We start from the raw sequence: 23470 nt of genomic DNA on the forward strand, positions 1-23470 counted from the left end.
TGCCAAGAAATAGCTGGAGAAGCAATTTTCTCATATATGCAAGTGAACACAAATTAGAGTCCATTACACAGGTGGATTGTTTTTTCAGGACTGTCTGATAGTAGAAATTTGGCTGTGGTGTAGTTAAGATGAGGCACGGACAGAAAGCTGAGTTATTTCCCCACCTCCTCCAGCTTCCTCTTCGTAATAACTGTGATTTGAAACCTATCAATTTTTATTTTTTGAGATTCAACAGACCACAAAATGGACAGAACTTTAAGTTGGGATTGGAGACAGGGTTGAAACTGGGTATTCAAACAGATGTGTTATGCTCAACTTCTAATTGTTTTCTATGTGCTAATTAATTACTACAGGCTTACTTTCCTTAAGAAAAATTATTTACAAATCTTTTAAAATTTCAAATCTCTTTTATGGGCCCAGGAAGTCCACTTTTTTGCTATTGAAAATGAATGTAAAGAAAGTGAATACGGGAACAGTAGGGTATGTGTGTGTATGTGTGTATAAGTACGTATAAATAGATGCATATATATTATTGTGTATATAAATGTTTATTTTATGTATATATAAATGTTTGTATGTATATACATTATATACTATATACTATATTATTATATTATATATTATGTGTATGTTATATATAAGCATTTTTTCCATGTAGTTCTTATTATGTTATTATGTCTGACTTTCATTAATATTCTAACCAATTTATTTGATCATGCCTAAAATAAGAGCAGACAGAAGTATTTACAATAAAAGCTACATAATACTGAGCTTGTTGGCTTCCTTGACAGACTCCCACCCCCAATCCAAAAATACATGTACCAATCACATATCAAAACTGTCCAATTAATAGAGTATTGATGATGGATTTAAACTTTGAAAACTGTATTTGTCAAAGAGTGTCCTTTATAAAAAAAAACAAGCTACAAATTTCCAAAAGTAAAGGAAGAAAAAAGAAAATGATTCCATTAAAGGTAGGATTAATAAATATATTAAAAAATATTTAATTAACTGTCCCTCAGTTAAAATATATCTTACCATTATGACTGCCCTTCCCCCTCTCATTGGTGTTTATTTGCAAATTGCTCATCTGTGTTTCTATTTGCTGTGTAAGATTGTGGAAACAGCTACTTTGTGGTAGTTTGTTATTGTGGCCCTAGGAAACTAGTATGCTCTGAAATTCAAAGTTTCTTTCTCTCTGATTTTATTGTGTTATGTATTGGTAGGAAATACCTGGGTGGTTCATTTGCATGGTATGTTGATAATCTGAGAATTATTGTATCTTGCAACTAATTTTAAAGTATATTTTAATGCAGTTGTTAGTTTCATGTCTGAAGTTTAACTAATGTTGGTGCCAATTACATTTGGAAAACAATACAAAAAAACTGTGTAAGATTCTAGGGACTTTTAGGATTTTGTAATGTCTCTAAAAAAATGTTGGTGAAATGAAATTTATATAACGTTATATGCAGTGATCTGCTAAAAATTCTTTGTTGATTGCTATACAAAGCATGATATTACCTTATTAGAATAATGTTAATGAGTGTTTTCCGTAAGATATCACAAACTGTGATATCCTCAGTAGGTACTTAGTTATCTATAAATAATAATAAAGTCCATAATAAGGTTTCTATCAATTCTATTTATTTTGACTTCATTATTTAAGGTCAGAAACATATATTTCACACTTAGACATTATTATCTATAATTGTAAAGTCAAATAAATGGTAGAAATTAACTTAAAAATAGTTTGTGGCTCAACAATTGAAGTGAGATAATGGAATCACAGAAGGTTGAATCTTTTTGAATTGATCCTACAGATATCTGCATTCTCTAAATCCCCTCTAGGCCTCTTACCTATCATGAAAGGTTATTCTCTTAAACCTGGCACATAAAATCAATCACATGACTCCTATCTGTTCTGAGAGTTTGAAGATTAAGACCTTCACTGTCAAGGAGAAGGGCTGTATAGAAGCCGCATGTGCACAAAACAGCATTCAGCAGTGGCATCCAGTGTCACCCAGGTATTTGAGAAAAAGTTACAGAAAACAGATCACTAGTACTTACTTCCCATTTGCTACCAAAACCAAGAAGGGGGGCCCAGAGATGGTTTGAAAGAGAAATTTGTTCTGGAGGAAGGGGTTCACTGATGAATACCTACACTGCGCTTCCCAGACCTTTAAACCAGAGACAGCAATGCATTTACCAGAGTCAAAGACACTCCTAAAACTAGGAGACACAAAACTCTGGAAATGGAAGGAATTTTAATATACAATCACCTAACCAAATCAGAAGAAAGGATATAAACAAAACATCTACTACTGCTGCTATTATTACCACCACCACCAACATGGTCCCTATTCTCAATCTTGAATCTCTAACAGAGATAGCAGTAATGGTAGAAAGAGAAAGCCCCTGATAATGTGTTTTTCTCATCTCTGATCAATGATCATATTCTTATATCTTGTCCCAGTGAAGCTATCAAAAACTTCTAAGACAGATCACTTTAATGATTCATAACGAATTCCAGGGTCAGATTTTATATATTTTTCCACCTGAAATTGTATAAGTGCACATCAAAATACCATACTTTTGATGTGAATCTGAAACAAATTCTATTGCATTCCCAAGAAAATGAAATTAATATCAGCCAAGAGAGCATGGTGTGTTTCAAATAAGAAATGTTGGTAATGTCAGGAGAAATGACTTCCTAATGACATACCGTGTGTAGATGTATTAGCACTTCTTTTTAATATTTCATCTGTTGAACACAAAGAGAACTGGAATCTTGTTAATCATCATTTTAAAACATTTTTATAGAATGTAAATATATCCGTACTTGCCTTTTGCCATGTTAATGAGAAACAAGTCATACTTGTGGAATGAGTATTCCTATTAAACTGCTGTCATCCATTCCCAGACCTGCTTAAAAGAAACAGGCACAGATGGTGGCTCTATTACTTCTCTAACAAAAAATTTGCCTCTTTTTTGTGTGTGTTTTGTTCCCGCCTTCTCATTGAAATGTGAGCAGTTTTTCAAGTCAAGAAGCCTCTGTAGGGTTCCTTGAAATGTTTTATCCATTACTTGTACATTTGGGAGGAAAAAGAGTGATTAATGATTTATTAAAATTTCATAATGAGAAAAACTCATATAAGAAGTCTGTTGGAAAAACTTTGATTTAGTAACTGTATTTTTTGCATGCAAATTAAAGTCTGCAGGGAGTTTTTGTGTCAAACTAGGAGCCTAAATTACTAATTTTATGATGACAAAACCATTTAGCCCATGTTTAAAATACCTATGTTGATCTTTTATTTATACATTGTTCAATGCAAATTTGTCTGTTGTATGCATATTAAGAAAAAGAGCACAAGAAGTTTTCAATGTAAATGTTTCGTTTAGGTTGAAAATACATGTATACAGTGAGGTATCCAAATTTTAACTCTGCAGTTCAATTCTTTTTTTTTTTTAATGTAAAATGAGCACTCTTGTGGAACCAGGATACAAATCAAGAAACATATTACTAGAACCCCAGAAACCCCCTTCAAGCTTCTTCACACTATCTCCTAGAGTAGTACTTATGGTGATTTGGAACATCATTGATTAGTTTTTAACTTTTAATGAATGGAATCATAGCATATGTTCCATATCTTGCTTCTTTCATTTAATATTTAGCTTATAAGATTTGGAATATAGTTATAATTCATTCATTCTTATTGCTATATAGTATGACATTATGTAAATATTCTACCATTTATTTGCCCATGCTAATGTTTAGGGATATTTGGGTTTTGTCCAGTTGGGGGCTATTTTGCATAGTACTTCTCCGAAAATTCTATACCTTTCTTTTGGTAAACATTGTTTAGTATATACCCGGATACATGTCAAATAGTGGTTTATATCAGTTTAAACTCCCGTCCACAAGGAGAGAGGGTTCTAACTGCCCTACATCCGTGCCAACGCTTGGTATCATCTTTTTTCATTTAAATCATTCTGGTGTGTGTATATCACTATTGCATTGTGGTTCTTCTTAACCTTACAAAAATAGAAAAGAATAACTAATTTTTTAAAAGTATGTTTCACTTAAAGTATCTTAAATGCCCTGCTTTGCAATATATTTTTGTTACTTAAATGATACCTAAGAATAGTGATCCTGAACTATTTGATAATATACTAGCTGGGAAGGAGATTATTGATCAATTGTAATTCTGATAAATTTAACTAGTTATTAACTGTAAAAATTAAGAACAAAAAATAAGCAATTCTTTGGATTAATGTGGAACAATATTCTTGAATGTTAAAAGAAAGTTTCATGGTCTATAAATAAATCAAGACGTGAACCAAGTAAGTGTTTATTTAAAGTTAAGAGAGGAGTCTCAGTTTCCATTGTTGGCATTATGTCTGTATTTCAGGTGAAACAAAGGAAAATCTTAAGGTAAACTTGCAGTCTATTAGTTTAGTCTCACCCTGCCAGCAGCTGTTATTTCACTCTTTATCTAGTAATATACAACTGTTCGTTGAAGAGGTTTTTGAAGAAAATAGTGTATCCCTTTTAATTAGAAGCAGTGAAGACTTTGAAATGCTGTAGTTACAGTAAAAAACAAATCAAGTCAAAACAAAACAATTAAAAAAACAAACACTTTGCACCAAGCTAATTGGATCTTTATGTTAGTTGGTTTCAGGAGTTTTCATTCATAATTATTGAATGATTGTATCTAGAGCTCACATTCCCTGTGTTTGTATCCTTGCTCTATATTTAACCAACAGTGTTGCCTTGGGAAAGTTACTTAACCTATTCAAATCTTAGATCCCCAATCTACAGATTGGGAATAATTATCGTATAAATATTATATGGTGTACTTTTCTGGGTCCTCCAAGAAGCAAGTGCCAAAGAAGGACTAAACACAAGAGGAGTTTTATTAAGGGAAATGCCTATGAGTGAAAATGGGGAGGAATCTGGGTAAGGCTGGAAGAGCTGTTGGCCATGACGCAAACGTGACCCGGAGTGAAGGAGAGAGGGAAGCAAGGTAGAGTGGAAGCATTCTGGCATGAGATGCAGTCTAAGGCAGGTTTAGCAGGGGCTGCAGGGCCCCTGAGCCATTAGGGGAATGCTATGTCTTCCAGTGATGGGTCTGCTTTAGTATCTCTGCTGCACTCAGTCATTGGTTGGAGGAGACATAGAAATAGATTTCAGAGCAAAGCAGCAGGTGCCCTGGTCAATGACACTTCCATTATTTTGAAGTCTATGCGGCACGTTCTCATGGCTACAACAAATGATTGTCACTGAGATGAACTGACAAACTCCAAAGAAAGTAATTAAAACAATGCCTGAATCATAGTCATCATTTATCCATTTATTTATTCACATTATTCATCATTATTATTAATAATGATCACACTAATAAAGGAGCCACATGTGTAATCTACTTGAAATATTTGGAAGAAAAATATAACAGTGCTACAGAGAAGTTAAGAGAAGCCTAATATTTACAATTTACTTGATTCTTCCTAACTAAAGAATATTAGTACACATTAATAGTATATGCATAATTGTTTTCCTTCTACTATTTGTTATTGGTATATATTGCTAAGTTACTAACTTACACTGGAATACCTAACTTTAAAACCCTCTATTTCTGCATAAAGAAATGAGTTCAAGGTTGTTTTAAAAATAAAAAGATTTATTAATATCATTATTCTTATCACATCCAATTGGTATTATCCATATCAAAGAGTTCCATCATTTACTGTCATTGGAAGGACATAATTAGTAATTGTTTGATCTACTTTTGAAAATTGATCATTGGGTATGCATAATATTGGGAATAACTGGATATTCCTTGAAACTCCTTTTGTTTGGCCATATTCTGAACAGTGGAACCTCTTTTTATCTTTTCAAAGAGTTTCCACTGCCGTAGAAAATGCAGAAGGTTCACGTACATAATTGTGATACTCTGCTCAAATACAGAGAAGGGATATTACATTACAAATTATGTGAAAATGCTTCCTGAAAAGTCTGTGAGGCCACTTTATCATGATACTTTAATGTAAGCAACATTTTACTCAGAGGAGAGTCTTAAACATAGAGGGGATGGAACCTCCAGGGCATGTCCCCCATCTCTTACTTTCCCCCATTTGTTCTCTCCCTTTGTAAATAAAAGCCTAGTTATGCTTCCCTGTGTGTGTTACTCACGTGCCTTTGTGATTTCCCCTGCTGGGATGTCATCTTTTGCCCTGGAGTTCACATTAACTACATCATCCAAGACCTATCCTTACCTTAATATTTCAAGGGCTGCCTCAAGCTATAACTCCTCCTTTAGTTTTTCCCCAAGTGTGTTGGTCCAAATAAACTTCTCCATATGTTCAATGTTTACTACTTGTGTTATCCCTACCTCTCACTTGGCATATACTCTTCCTTCTTGCTATCCCTACCACATACTGAACGTCTCCTTCATTCCTAGTGCTGTGCTTTAACTGTTCACTTGTCATTAGGCTACACCACACTGTCAGGAAAATAAAGATAGTTATATTGCTGGAATCTAGTAAGAACTTTTAAATATAATAAAATGTAATGAATGAATGCATGAATGAACAAGTTAATTGATACATTATATTCCCAGGTATATAATGAGTACTGTGAGGACAAGAATTGAGTCTTATACCTCCTTATAACCCCAGTCATGTAGTATAGGACTGGAATATAGGAGGGGGCACTTAATGCATCTTTGTGACTGATGAATCTAAATATTTGTTTGAATACTAAGTTGACATGTGACATATATATGTGTGTATATGTGTATATGTATATATATATTTCTTTTGTAGTCCAATATGTAAAAAAAATTACTGTGATTCATCTAAATACTGTATAAAATGAAGTGAATTGACCCAGATGATATGGATTCAGACATGTATGTAATTCAGCAAAAATTGGTAACAAAGTGAGATGTATATTAACTTTTTTTGGAATATTGGTAAGTAGTATTAAAAACACAATTTTTGGTTGGGTCTTTTGAGGGGATAACAATAGAATAGTTTGTATTTGCATGCTAAGTGTTTTACCAGGAAAAAACATTGCAGCTGTGCCAGGTTCTGGTCCAAGAAAAAATACATTATTTTATACTCTTGAAGGAGTAAGATTCTGAACTCGAATCTGTTCAAAAAGTTGTGGCAGATAATACTGTGACCAGGTTATTAAGTCAGGTATCTTTCACTTTTCACTTTGTTAGCTATACTCAGCGTGTGGTTGGAAATGGAATCAAAGCCCAATATGGAAATCCCGAAGTCAAAGTCAAAGGAACCGATCCTGTGATAAATCAGATTATCGATAAACTGAAGCATGTTATTCAGGTAAGTGCCAATGCTCTATTTATTGGTATACTCAGTAATAACTAGTAAGTGATGACTTTCTATTATATGTGATCAACCTGTTAATCCTATCTGATAATCCTACCTGAAACTGAGTACTGGAATAAATTATTTGTATCTAGAGTTTTGGAAATATTTGGTTGAGTGATTTTCATATACAGTCAATGTGCAGCAGTATTTTAATGGATAGACAATATCTGTCTGTAAAAGGAACCATGGCTTCAGGGTTTCAATGAATAATGAGAATCTCAGGATGAGCTTCATCCCTAATGAATAAGCTTTAGACATGGGAACTACTGTCACCATCAAAGAAAAAGCATAGAAGAGCATGGAAGGTGCCAAAGTCACCTTCCAGGCAACTTTCTGAGCCTTGCTGTGAAGGTTTTTGCTGCATTTTCAACAAAAGTTAAGCCATAAATGAATCACATGCATTTCTTGTATTTATTTCCTGTATCACCTTTTACATGTTACCTAATGGTTGTTTATGAAATACTTGTTTTATCTTTAATAATATTATTTAATTGAGTATATACTGCTGTTTTTAATACATGGCAAGTAAAGCATGAAGGTATCTGTCAAAGGAATATTTCATCAAACTATTTGATTAATGAAAGCCAAATATTATATGACATGTTGTAAAAACCACCTTCCATTCTGCATCTGTTGGGATTTGGGGTAAGAAGGGCTATTTTTTAAGTTATTAGTCTTTTTATAACAATTTATATGTGCATATATTTTAATTTTTTCTAAGCAAAACTTTGTATGGATAGTTGACACTGACTTCTAGTATTCTATGTCAGAATCTATACCTAAACATAGTACTGAGTTTTTATTGATATTATTCCAGAGTGGTTGGTATGCTTCTCATAATTGTTCTGCAAAACTTAAGTTTATATGGGGCCAGTTCTTAGGATTCCATTTTTATGGGAGTCTCTACATATTGAACAAAGCAAGATAGGGGGGCTTGTGTCCAATACCATAGATTTCTCCTTTCCAGGAGGCAGTAATGGCTACTTTGCTCTTTCTACGGCTAGTACATTGAGAAAACAGAGCTTTCACCCTGGAGAGCAGAATCAAAAATAAGTTCCATTAGGAAAAGTATAAGAGAAAAGTGGTGCCATAATTACTAGTGAGTTAAACCAGTTCCCTCAAAGAGGCACCTCCAAGGTAATGTAAATAGGTGCCTTATGCTGCTAGTGGGGCAAGTGCTGAGACATTTCTTGGAACTGAGTTGCTTGGGAAAAGGGCAGGAGCTAAAGTGACAGTGTAGGAGGGAGCAGTGAGCCGCAGAAGCTGGGCCAGAGCCCGGGTCAGAATGGCTGAGGTCATCAAGGAGAAAGCCTGTTGTCCTCAGAAGCCAGGATGATAAGCTCATCAGTGACTGTCACTCAGGCACTCAGAAGGATGGAAGTCACTCTTCCTGCCAAATTTTTGGAACCTTGCTTCCCTATGATGAGAAAAAACAAGGAAGACCTCGAGGTGAAGTTAATCTGGACTCAGTGAGACCCTAATGAGAATTCAAGAAAATTTAGGATATTTTTAAATTCTTAAATTTCCAGTGGGCCAATAAACAATCTATTAGGAACTTGACACATAAACAGACTAGATTCCTAAGTATATGCCGATGTATATATGTTTTTGTTGGAGTTCCCCGGGAAAGAGACTCTGAAACAGAGATGTGCGTGCAGGAGGTTTACGGCAGGGTGCCCTGCAGTCAGTAAGGGGCTGGAGGGAGGAGCACAGAACAGAGGGAGCAACTGAACTGTGTTGTAGCTTTAACAGAAGCCTCGCCTGGACCCAGTAGGACCTCAGGAGCTGGGAGGCCTGTTTCAGGTTGTCCTGAGTTGAAACAAGGAGGTGGGTCTTCATTGTCCCACATTGACCAGTGATTGGATGAGGGCTACTGGGATGGAGGTAGGTGTGTTAACTCAGCTCTGAGTCAGCACAGCTCTGAGTCATCAGCAGCCAACAATATCATCTGCAGCTGGAGGAACAAATGCCTTCATCTAGGTGGCACCTCACAGCATCATGGGCTATAATGTGGTATGTAGATCTGTATTATTCAAAAACTCCAGTGCACAATGGATCATCAAATCAAAAGAGCTTTAATAAGAAGTGGTTCCTCTCACTGAGAGACAGCAAAACTTAGTGGTCTCCAACGTGGGGTAAGCATTCCCCAGGGAGTTCACAAGCTGAGCCACTGGAGGGCAGAATGGAAATATAGAACTTCAATGTATATTTATTCTGTCACATTCTTTTAATTTTTTTTTTTTTTGGTTGTAGGAAGGTATATAAAATATGTAACAGTGCAATAGCACATGCATATAGTTTAGAAATACATAAATATGTGTTGAGTGGGTGTGTGTTCAAACTGTTTTAATGGTATATGTATACACACACACACACACACACATATATACATTATAAAAACAGATGGAAAACCCTGTTGTAGGCAATAAGGATGGAGCTGCTATATACAAAAGAGTACATGTAAAAAAACCATATTCACAAAGAAATAAGTAGATACTGAAAATGTAGGGTTTATTAAAAATTCTTCACAGGAGGGTTCACTGATACATTGCCCATTTGGCATACCATTTGCCCCTTCTTGCTTCATAGATTTCAAAGCCATATCCTTTTCAAGGTGGCAGAGGGAAATAATTCCACTTTTTTTTTTAGCACCCATGTTAAATTGAGTCCCATTCTTTCATCTTTATATTAGTGTGCAGATCTCCAATTATTCATGCTTAAGTTTCCTTCCAGAGTTACAAGAGAATATGAAATAAAATGCTACCTTTGAGGTCTATCTTTTTAAAGTCTACTAGGATGATATGATTGAAATTTAGATTTTTACAGAAGATAGCAGAAAGTCATATTTTGTACAATATTCAACTTTAGTGTCTTAGAACATGTTCTTTCCTAAGACAGCTGTCGTGGAGATGAAGAGAAATTTTTGACTTTGCCAGACTTCTGACTGCTGGTCATATGTGTGTGTCCTAGCGGGAACAGCTGCTGTGCTGTAATATCCAGGGGCAGTTAAAAAGACCCACCACAGGGTCAGGTCTGAAAAGTTTCAGAAAATCGTCTTCTATAAGTGAGAATTTATTAATTTGGGAATAAGTATGGAGTAAGGGAGGAAGTAGAAGAAGGAACATATTTCAGAATCTAATCTGTAGATTTAAGTGATCACTTATTTGTGTTTGGAGTTTGTTTTTTATTGTAATGGATATTAAATGCATTTGTCGACAATACAGTATACTATAAAAATGCCATCTCTCATCATAGGGGTAAGCAAAAGTTCCTCTTGTCCTTTTTTTCCGTATCTAAGTATATGGAAATAAGCCAGCCATATTTATTAGCAAAAACTGTCTCCATATGTTAGCCCCCAAACATCTTTCTTCTAGGCCTGCCATTGAGCACACCTCATTTTCTACCCTGTAACCTCTGCAGTTAGAGTCATTAAACAAGTGGGTAGGGATTTTACTTTGAAAATGCCACTTTGTAAATGTCTTAATCATTAATTTATTCAAAATATTCCACTTATACTTATTGAATTCCCACTATGGGCCTGGTTCTGCACAAGGCACTGAGGTTACATGGGTGAACAAAGCAGACACAACCCTGCTCTCATGGGATTTATATTCTAAGGAAAAGGAAAATACAATGCCTGTAGCTGACAAATGTGAACAAATCAAGAACACAGAACAGATGAGGTAGGGAAAGGCACTCAAGAAGAGAGAGCTAGTGGAGGCCATTCCAAGATGGGGAGCTGCTGGGTTGATACTGATTGACAAGGAATCATAGGAAAGGGAGAAGGAATCATAGGAAAATCTGGGAGAACTGTGTTTGAAGCAGAGGAAATAATACATTCAAGGACTTGTGGCAGGAGTAGGTTAATTGTATTCAGAGAACAAAGAGAAAGCCATGTGTCTGGAACAGAATGAATACAGAAGAGAAGAAAACATAAGATGAATTAAGGGGAAACTGGTAGGCTCTGGTAGGGCATTTCAGTCTTCTCCTAAGTGGGAAAGGAAGCCACTTAAAGGCTTTAGGCAGAGTATGATGCAATTTAATTTATGTTTTATAAAGATAATTTTGGCTTTACTATGGAAAATGGACTTGAAGAGCAAGGGTAGAAATTGATTTGGACTAGAATAAGAAGAGTGGATAATATGAGAAACAGATGGATTTGGATCGATATGGCAAGAGGAGTTATCAGGAATTGTTGATGGATTGGAAATTGGGACAAGAGAAAGAGTATAAGGAAGATAACCAGGTGGAATGATAATGTCATGAAGTGAAAAAAGGAATTCTGGAAGTGGAGTGCATCTGGGGTTTGGTTGTTGGAGTTGACCAGAAATTAATAAATGAATGGTTGTCTTAAATTTGAGATGCCCGTTAGACATCCCAGAGGCATGCCCAGAGTTCATTGGCGAGCCTAGAACTAGAAATGCACATTTGGGAACATCAGTATACAGATACTATTCAAGTTCTGAGACTGTATGAGATTGCTACTTTCTTGTTAGAATTTGTACTAAAACAATTAGAAGAGAATATAAAACAGCAGAATTTTATGAAAAATGTATACTGTACAAATCTACGAATGGAGAAATCATTTATTTAATGTATGTGGTACCTTGCAGATACTTAGAGAGTTGATCTTGGACAGACAAGATATTTAGTAACATTAACTTTTTCTTACTGAAGAATTATGTGTCTCTTATAATAAACCAAATTTTATTATTTTACCAATAGAGTAGAAAATAAATGTTATACCACTTATGAGACAACAAACAAGCCTCAGGAAATAAGCCTTCTAGACTTTTTTGTACTTATGTATACATTTGACTTTTTAAAATAAAACAAAGAGTACATTTGGTTTTGTGTCCCAAACTACTCACCTAACAACACATAAATTTGTTTTCACAGAATTAAATATTCTGCAATATGGTTGCTAGTGCCTGAATATTATTCTATCATATGGTAGGACTATAATTTTATTTAATCCAGGCACCTTGAGTTAGACATTAAGGTTATTTCCAATTTTCACGATAATAAAGACTACTAATAGGTATATCCCCTAGACATAGATCTTTTTGCAACTTTTTTCTCTTGTGATAAATTTCTAAATGTTGTAACCAAGAATCTATTCATTAACAATTTTAAGTATTTTGATAAATATTGCTAAATTTTTCTCTAGGAAAATTATAGGAATTTATATGTGAAGTAAATTATATATTTCAGTTTTCCCTGCATATTGAGGGTGTAGGTGAGAGATGGCAGTGACCACGCATCAGTGTTAGGGAATATTATGGAGCTCTAGGAACCAAAGTAGTCAAACCAAAGTAGAAATGTTAGCCTGAGCTCCTGTCACCTGAGAGTACACCAAGGATGGCCAAAAAAAAAAAAAAAAAAAAAAAAAAAAAGGTCATGAAGAACCTAGGGGCAAGAAGGGAATAAAGACGCAGACCTACTAGACAAAACAAATATTTTTAATTAGAAAATAGTTTATAAGATTTTTTGGGACTTCCCTGGTGGTGCAGTAGTTAAGAATCTGCCTGCCAATGCAGGGGACACGGGTTCAAGCCCTGGTCCAGGAAGATCCCACATGTCATGGAGCAACTAAGCCCATGCACCACAACTACTGAGCCTGCGCTCTAGAGCCCGCGAGCCACAACTGATGAAGCCAGCGCACCTAGAGCCCGTGCTCTGCAACAAGAGAAACCACTGCAGTGAGAAGCCCGCGCACCGCAACAAAGAGTAGCCCCCGCTCGCCGCAACTAGAGAAACCCCGCGCGCAGCAATGAAGACCCAACGCAGCCAAAAATAAAGATAAATAAATTTATTAAAAAAAAAAAGATTTTTCAAGTCTTCCTAGAGAAAGCGAAAACAGCTTTAATTTTATTTGTTTAGGACGAGCCCTATCTTTAAGTCCTGCCAAGAACAAAAATGCCAAGAAAATTCAATATAAATGGATAACTATGGATTATAGTTTGGCCTCAGGGAATATTTCAGGTACTTTGAAGTCCCCTCACTGTCTCTGCAAGTCCTTCTGAACTGGGAACAGGGACCTCGGAAAAAAGAGGGAAGTCATTCCCGGCTCCCCTCCATCTGTGATTTTTGGCATCTTTCTCTAGATAAGCCACCGTACAAACCCTCAGAGATACATTCCTGCAGTTTCCTACATTCCAAAACCTGTGCTTAAGGTGGACATTGCCTGTACCTTTGAAAACGACCTGTGATAAATATAGGGTAGCTATTAGCCCTCCAGTGAGGAATTGTGTAAAGGACGGAATTTTAAAAGGTTAACATGAACTTTCTTAGATGTTTGCATCAGCCTGAATTGCCCTTCGATAATAGATAGGAAATAGCACTTGATTCCTCTTAGTACATGTGACAGAGGAAATGTATGAGCATTTTAATTCAGATTGTCTCTCCTAACAAACTTATTTTGAAACTTCTCGTTCATATTGACTAAGTTTGTTCAGGGCAAAGCTGTCAACAAAAAAGTCACAGTTATGCAGCAATTTATCTTTAAGCATTAAATAACATCTATCATTTTTCAAAGAAAATGATGTCAGCGGTTAAAATCCTAACTGCTGAGCACTGTTATTTGTGGACGGTAATGACCCACTGCTTAGAAATTACTTTACCTACTTTCAGTATGAAACATAAAAAGTAATATCACAGCAATTTTCTATAATTCTTTTATTGCAAGACCAATAAATGTTACAGTGTTGTTAAAAGTAGTAGATTTAAATAACGTTTTATTTCTTCAAACAATTCCAATACATATAAGATATTACCAGTTTCTATCAAATATTCATTTTTATAGAGAGACTAAACTTCTTTAGAAAAATGTCTTCATGTATAAAATAAATTTGATTTTTAAATGTGAGAAAGAGCAATCATCATAACCATTTGCTTAAAACCACAAAATACATAGATATTTTATAATGTGTATTTCAGTAATCGCAACCTATGGGTTCAAGAAGAGATTAGAGACTTTCTTATTTTATGTAGGGAAAACTATGTTAAATTGCCTCTTTTCTTTTATCTCATTCTGTTACTAGGATACCAATATGATAAATAGTGACTTAATAGCTATGGTAGGTTAAGAAGAGATTCTAATTGAAATCTCAGTGGATGGTTAGTGTTTATAAATACAAAAAAAATGACACAGAATTTTAAAAAGATATTAGTATCTCAAAATTTCTGAATTATGAAAACTGTCCAAGCTTTTTTCATTAAATCACCTACTATGAAATGCATTTAGGAAGACGTTTCCTGTTGTTAATAGCTTATAACTGACAAAGAGCCAGTTGGTCAATTCCTGATTGCAAACTATTTGACCATGAGGTGTCAGCTGACTATGAACTTCTTCCACTTCTACCAACTCATTTCCTTGCTTAGGAAATCACTACAGCACCCTGACTCCTTCCTCCTGATCTCCACTACACACTAATATCATGCCCCCAAGCCTACTTTATTAATATTCCAGAAAGACAGTCACTTCTTGATTTTGTATTAGCAATGCAGTAGTGACCAAAGCCTGTTTAGTTTTTGGTTCAGAAGAAAGTATTTGAAATGCACTCAATAACATTGAATGGTCATCTAATTTAGCAATTAGTTTGGTCTGAGTAAAGTCAAGGGTAGGTTACTTTCTGGAATATGTGGTATAATGCATTGACTTCACTATTGGCCATTTCATTAAAAAAATCAATGGTCAGCATAAAACCAACCTTTTAAATTAGTGGACAATCAACTGGAAATGCAAGTTTCAAAACTCTTTTTGAAAGTAATGGGGTTTGGGTTGGCCATTGATCATTTATTTTCTATTATTTAAAGAGTATGTAGCTGTTTGATGTTGGGTAAATATTTGACTTTATATTTACTCTGATGCTGCCACATCATTATTACTTTTTAAGATTTGAGCCATTTATCCAGCAGGTTTTCTGTTTGTCAAACATATTGAAAGAATGTTGGACACTAAAACTTTTATATTTTTTATTTAGGTGATTTTTTTGTACATTTGTACAAAAAATCTTTTCTTAATTTTGTACATTTGTACAAGAAAAATTGTACATTTGTACAATTTTGTGCATGAATGTTGACAGCAGCATTATTTGTAATATTCAAAAAGTGGAAATAACTCCTTTTTCTCCCTTGCTGTCTAAAGGTGTTTTCTGGGGGGGTGGGGGGGACTGTAATAGGAAGATTCCTGGCTTATAACTTCTGCTAGAATATAGAACAGAATGAACCACAAGACAGGAAATAGGGGAACTAAGTGAAAAGTCACTTACTGACCTGCTTGTTTTCAGAATGCTAGCATTCAGGTACCAGCTACTCATGTAGAATATTAGATGACTCTTCTTTGAAGAAACTGATCAATTCTAGAACAAATAATTCCACATACTGATTGGGCTTATACCCATTGAGAAGTCAACTTATCATCTAATTGAATGGTGGTGAAATCCTCTATTATACCCTATATATATACAATAATTTCCAGGTGGCTTCTGATGCCCAATATCAATGGACAATCAAAGATCACTGTGCATTGAAGTAAAATGGGAAAAAAATAAATATAAAAGAAAAAAAGAAATGGGAAAATATAGATGAGTATGAAGAAGAAAATACACAAAGCTATATGAATATCCTCCAAAAAATGAGAGAATAGACTGTATCTTAAAAAAATACTAATATATTGCTTCTAAAAAATTAATGAAAGAATAAGAAGGAACTTCAAAAATTGAAAATATATAAAAATTTAAAATTCAATAGAAGGGTTTTCAAGATATAGTCAAAAAATATTCTATAAAATAACACAAAAAAGAGAGAAGGAAATAGTAAAATGATGAGATATTAGAATTTTACGCTAGGAGATCCTTGTAATAAGAATTTCAGGGAAAAGAACCAAACTAATAGAGAGAAGGAGTTTATCATATAAATAATAAATCACCTTTTTCAGAAATGAAGAGTCTTGACTCCAGATTGAGCCCACCAAATGACCATTACAATGAATGAACACACACACACACACACCACACACAACAATAATTATGAAATTTATGAATATTGAAGAGAAGATATTAAAACCTTCCAGTGAAAGAAACAAACCAAACAAAATACATACAGATGCATACAAAGAATGGGGATCAGATTTGTAGTTTCTTACCGACAGGAGTACTAGAAGAAAATGGAAAAGCAGTACCTTCAAATTATGAGGCAACTGATTTCTGACCTGAAATTCTATACATAGCTAAAATGGAAATCAAGTATGAGGATAGATTAAAAAGCTTTTCAGATAAGAATACACAAATTTATATTTTATAAACCTTCTGTGTAAAGCTGTTGGCAAAGAGTGATCAAGAAATGAGAAGATATGGGGTCCAGGCAACATGCTGTTGAATACATCAGATTAGGGAAAAGGAAGACTGTGGGAAGGAATTTTGCAAGCCAAAAAGAAAAAAAAAATTGCTAACTTAATGTGTTGGAATATATGAAAAAAAACATTTGACAGATTTACTAGAGCATTTAAGGAAAAAATTGGATAGATACAAGGCAAATTATGCAAATTGATAGATACCATGGCAATTGTAGATTATAGGAAAGCAAAAACCTTTATATGAAAAGATATATAATCATAGTACACTATTTCCCTGAACTGAATAAAATATTTGTAGATAAAACTATTACTGTTATCACAACTTTGCTAAAATTAAATTAGTTGTATGGGAAAAAGGAAAGTGGGATGTGGTGGTATAACAGAAAATCAATAAATATTGCCAAGAATTGATAGTAAGAAACAGAAAATAAATGCCAATTTAATAAAGGTTTAGACATGTAAGGTTAATGCTAGAACAATCAGTCAGGTTGATTATTACTTTCCCCAAGAGCAGGAAACATGGTCTATAAAGTGCCTTTGGGAGTAGAAATGCTTTTTTTTTTCTTTTAAATAGACCTTTTGGTACTACTTGTTTTTTACTAAATATATTTATTACTGTGATAAACATAAATATAATTTTAAAAACTAAAGACAAACTCTGCATCATGTTTTATGTGGAGCTGCATCATCTGGTCTTCCATGTCTCAAACCTTATTAGCTAATTCCTCCCCTTCTTACACTAATGTTACATCTACTCTCCCTACATACACACTCATTGTTTCAGTTCTTTAATATCTCAGGTTCTTTCTTACTTCTAGTTCTTCCATTCCATTTTTTTTTAAGAAAAACACATTATTGTTAACTTTTACTTGGAAAAAAATTCTCTTTTTTTCTGTATCTCATAGTCATCCATTATGTCTCAGTTTCCCCCAAAGAAGGGCGCGTGTATTCCTGTGTTCTTCCTCGCACTCTGCAACTGACTTATGAGAGCGCTTCTTTAGAGAAGAAAAAAAATCAAATTTTTCTGTACCCAAATATCTTGGTTAGTCTGATTTTAGTGTTTTGAACCATATCTCGCAAACTTGGCTAATTTTTCTGTTTGGACTTGGCCGATCTTTTTGCTCTGATTAAATGTTGCAGAGAAACTCCTCCTCTAGCTTTTTCTGGATATTAATTCAGGTTCATAGTTCTACCACCCTCATTGAATTCTGGGAACCTAGGGTTATAGTAGTTCATAACACTTCCCAATCAAACAACCCAGCTTTTCTCCTTGTTATTCACAATTTTCTGGGCCATGTGCCGTCCTCTCCTGGCAACTGTCACAACTTGATTCCAAATACCCCAAAGTTTGGCATGCAAAAAAGAATCCATCTAATGATCTTCTGTAGCACTCTTTTGCCATATGAGTGGCTCATGCATATTCTCAGCTTTCTGCAGGCGTTATTATGGGTCCATAATGCTTTGCAGACTCAATAAATGTGTACTCCATAATCACTTGAATGTCATTTTATGAATGTGCCTTGAAGACATAATTCGTCAGAGCAGAACAGTTTCTGGATATATTTCTTGCAATTCAGATGCCATCTTAACCAGATGGCCCCCTATGGTTTTGAAGCAGTGAATGCACCTTGAAAGTAGGCTGACTTATGAGAGGAATATGGTCACTGAGGATCATTGGGAAAGTTTCTTAGGCACAGAATATTGAAGAAGTGAAATAAATACTGTATAAAGATTTATTAAAAACTGAACTAAGTAAAAGTCCTATGATAAAATGAAAATATGAATTGTAATAGCTGTAAGAAATGTGGTAAGTCCTATGAATATAAGTTCTGCATCTATTATGTGTTTCACATTGATGTGGTGGAAACTTAATTGGTTTCATTAGAAATAAAACAAATCACGAGTTTTATAGTAATGAGTTTGAATAGGCATTTATATACCTTTATACAAGGCAGGTCAGTTACTATTTCTGAAAATGATCATTTTGAAATTTTATATCTGGAAATATATTATCAAACCAGGCCTGAAACTCATTAAACAGATGGTAAAATCTAATTTAACTTCCTTTAATGCTCCTTTTCTTTTTATCTTATAAAAGCAAATGAGCTTGTCAGCTTTTAACTATAAAAGAGTAATTTGAATTTATTAGGTATATATAACAAACCAAGATATTTACTATATCCTAGTGACTTCCTATTGTGCACATTCATTTTTAATTTAATGATAAGAAAATCTTCTCAAGATTTTTGTAGAAGAATCACATTATCAGAAGAGCAGTTAAAATTTCTAGAAAATAAATGTTCTTAAGGCACTTAATAGATGTTGAAATGAGACCTAATTCTTAAGAGTTTTCAAAATATTTGATTTGCACCCATTAAAATAGGTACAGAGTTTAAATTTCATAATTTCCCATTTAAAAAAATGTGAAGCATGCCTCAGACATTTCAAAGTGAGTTATTTATATACTTCAATTATGAAGTATATAGTTTTGACTGTATTGTGTTTTTTCATTGACAAAAGTTGAATAGCAAAATTATTATATGTCATCCAAGGACACAATAACTTTATTAGAAGACTAATTTTCTATGTCTGTTTCACAAATACTCTCATGACTAGTGGCTTTTTCCTGTTTCTGTGCTAATTCATTATAGTGTCACCTTTTACCCAACCTTAAAAATACCTCTTTTTCTGATATTTTAAGAATGTATTGCATCTCAACATACAAATGCATTTCTTGGATTTGTAACAAGGGAAAATATCCAAGGAGTTATCCATTTAAAATAAACCTTTATGCTTAATGCCGCTTGTGATGCCTTTTGACTACCATCTCCACTATGTTATGGGCCATACTTGTATTTCCTCATTGTGTCTAGCAGAGAGCATGGGAACATAAACAATGTTCAATATATATCCATTGAACAAATGAATGAAATTTATAGTTAAATTGATCACTATATGTAAAATTTAAATGAAACAGAAAAGTGAATCTTCCTAATGATCAAATACTAACAGTAACTATTTAATATCATTCTAATTACAAATAATATGCTTTCAGTCTTGGATTATAATTTTAAAATTCCTGTACTATTTTACTCATTTGTCCACTCATTTATTCACTGAATAAAGCGGTTTAGTATCCACTAGGTGTCAGGCATAATAATAGATACAGGGAGTACACAAAATGATTTAAATGAGGATGTTGATGAGAAACAACGTGTATTGCATTTATGAACTAGTCTGCTTCTCATCAAATAAGGGAAGGGAGTCTGACCATGTCTCTTTACTTTATTCAACAAATATTATTGAGGCTGTATTATGGATCAGGAGATTTCCTAAGTAGTGGGCATACAAAATTGAATAAGAACGTACCTACTTGTAGTAAAACATTGTCATAAAAAGGTAAAGGAATTCATTTTGTAAGCTTTATAGTAAGATTTCTGATCTAGCTTCAGAGAATTTGTCCCAGTTCCAGGAACCTAGAAGCTATTCAACTGAGATTGAATATGAAATGAATGAGAGGATATTTAATAAAATACTGTGGTACCATTTACTTCAATTAGAATATAGTTATAACTTATTTTTTTTTAATTATGATGTGTCCATAATAGATGTGATGACTGAATAACAGAAATGTTGGACAGTGACACCTTTGAAGCAGTCAAGCTATTGCCATGATAATTTTGTGTTTAAAAACCAAGTAAAACTTAGTGAAATACATCAATAAGTATCTTTTTTTACTTGTTCATGCATCTGTGGTCAGCTGTGACTCAGCTGGTCTCTGCTGGGCTGGGCTGGGTTTTGCTCAAAGTCCAGATCAGTTGCACATGTTGGTCATCTTTCTCAGATCACAGAACCAGAAGCATGTTATTGTTATGACAGAAGTCAGGAGTTCAAACCCACCTGTGCAAAAACATACCAAGCTGCTGCTGCAGTAGAGCCTCTAAGATAAGCCTTTGGCCAAAGCAAAGTCATACAGCAAAGACCAAAGGCAAATAGTGAGAAGTACATCCCTTCCCACCCTCAATCCCCCGCCCAGGGATGGAGATGGGGGAGAGAGTGAACAACTGCCCCAAATGATCTAATCTACCAAAATCTTGAAGATTTTCAAGTCATAAAGTCATCGGCATTGTTTTTCTTTTTTAGAATAAAGCTTTGCATAGACACGTACAATAGAAAGGTCCTATTTGAACTCTTCCTTCATATTCATGAGATTGCTACATATTTTCCACTCTGATTATTTTTTTCTTTGTGTACAAATCTGAAAACTGTATACTTAAATTTATTAGATCAGGAAAGGCACAACAACATAAATCATCACATAAGCAATATTTCTCAATATTTTTAATGTTTCATGCAATTAGTATTTTCACAGCAAAATACTTGGAATGATAGAATTTATCAATAGGTCTAAGTCAGATATTGATTTATTTTAACAAACTACACAAATCAGAATAAATTACAAATGAATAAATTACACTTGAAATATTTATTTGAGCTGCAAATGAGATTGGATTTTCATGTTAAACATTTGGATTTTAATTATTTTGTTAGGATTTGTTTATTAAAACATAATTAGTAACATTATCGGTAGAAAAACATGAGCTATAATTAAATCATTTAAATAATCACGTCTTGATGTCTTAATAGGCTAGATTTCTCAATTCATTAAAGCAGATAAAAGTTCTCTGTAAGTGCAATTTATTATCAGTAAGTTTGCTTTTCTAGAAATGATAGAAAATTTAGAATTCTGCATTAACATTTAATAACAATATGCTATTCTGATAGTGGTGCATTACAGTTATCTACAAAACATGCTACAAGGCAGAAATATAGGTAATTAGAATGATTGCAACCTGTTTGCCTTTGACAATTATCAACAGTAGTAGAATTTTTTATCTTTAGAAAAAATATAGATGATTTTAGAAATGGACTATTTCCATTTTCTATCTAGAAAGAACTACTTATATACTGAGGTTGTGTTTACAGAATACCAGTGTTTTCAAACATAATGTGTTATTTTCTGTTTCTTCTATTCCACACTGAAAATTTGTTCAACCAAACAAGCTATTAAATCTAATAGTACAGAGAAACTAGTATAGACATCTCAGACTGTTTCTTGTATTTTCTTAAAGGAAAAAAAAAAAATTATTAGCAAAGCATCTACCTTCCCAATGACTTCATTTCCATCTCTGTATCGCAGTGATAAATTTTATGGGCTGGGAGGAACAGTCTGAGATATCTATACTGGTTTCTCTATACTATTAGATTTATAGCTTGTTTGAGATTAATTGGGAGATTGGGATTGACATATACACACTACTATATATAAAATAGATAACTAATAAGGACCTACTGTATAGCACAGGGAACTCTACTCAGTACTCTGTAATGGCCTATATGGGAAAGAATCTTAAAAAAGAGTGGATATATGTATATGTATAACTGATTCACTTTGCTGTACACCTGAAACTAACACAACATTGTAAATCAAGTACACTCCAAACACCTGTTTCACTCAAGGACCGTAGTTGTTGTAAATTACTTTAACAAGCATTTACTCTACCTGCTTTTATCGTAATGTAATTTTATATGACAGTCCCCATGGGAGCAAGCAGAAGGGCTTGTATGGAGTATCTTTATGTGACTCCATTAAGTAAAGAAAGAAAAGTTGTGTTTGGAAAGTGATCAGGTTGATAAACTTTCTCTCTATTAAACAAGTGGCCATGCATTATGTTTTAGTATGGGAGGTCAGAGAGAAGAATTCTCAAAGTTTATTTGTTTTGGCAGCCAACGACTGGTCACACTGCACGTTTCAAGGTTACAAAGGAACCTCGTGGTGGTACAAATGCAGGTCAGGAGAAGACACTTAATTGTGCTCAAGGCTTTAAAATGAAGCCAGAGCAAGAGTTCCAGAAGTTGGCAATATCAGGAAAGCAACCTCTGGAAGCAGACAGCCAGGGGACTCCAGAAAGCTCTTTTCAGACCCTACACCCCTGGACTTTCAGAAATCATCACCCTGTTCTCCTTTACTAAAATGTAATTCATGGTCACAACAACATAAAAAATCAATTAAAAAATAAAAACAAAAAACACCAAGTTCATAGATACAGAGAACAGATTGGTGGTCAGAGGTTGTGGGGTGGGAGAAGTGGGTGAAAGGGGTCAAAAAGTAAAACAATTTTACAAAGAAAGAATTTCAATACTGAAAGCCTATTTGAATTCACCGCTCTATGGCTCATCTTGATGGATATAAAATATTGTTTATATGAAATAACATTAAAAAGAAAAATGGAATATAAAATAGTAATTTTAATAGAAAGTAATAGATTGACTATAACCATAATGAATTCTGATATGCACATTAGTAAAGATAGATTATTTTGAATAATATAAATGGTTCAATATTTATTATTTTGGTAAGTTTAAGTTTGGAAGGAAGTTAGAATGGAAGAATAGATGTGCAGAAAGATTCAATACAACTTAAGAAAAACCAGTTTGCTACAAGTGACCCTCCAATACTAGCCCATAAAAAGCCCCCTTAGAAATCTCTGATGTTCTGAGGGTCAAATGTCCACAGTTCAGTGGCCATCACTTTATCTAAATCCATTGGGAGCCATCCTAGTCACATGCTCCACCATCACCTTTATTTTTGATCAGATCAGAAGCTACAGGTCGTTAGAGAACCAAAAGTGCAGCCTTACTGGAGAAAAAAATGAA

General features: G+C 34.1%; 1 protein-coding gene across 3 annotated transcripts in view; it reads left to right on the top strand.

Annotated features, from left to right (window-relative positions):
• GPC5 (glypican 5) overlaps nt 1-23470 on the top strand; it is a gene marked incomplete at its 5' end in the record, with an annotated part of 1368327 nt that overhangs the window by 437595 nt on the left and 907262 nt on the right. For all 3 annotated transcript variants that reach the window (XM_082366023.1, XM_082366025.1, XM_082366024.1), the window contains one exon: nt 7227-7347. In XM_082366023.1, coding sequence (XP_082222149.1) covers nt 7227-7347 — 121 coding nt within the window. The remainder of the gene's footprint in view (nt 1-7226; nt 7348-23470) is intronic.

Source organism: Balaenoptera borealis (assembly GCF_965194805.1).
Source record: "Balaenoptera borealis genome assembly, chromosome: 18".
NCBI lineage: Eukaryota > Metazoa > Chordata > Mammalia > Artiodactyla > Balaenopteridae > Balaenoptera > Balaenoptera borealis.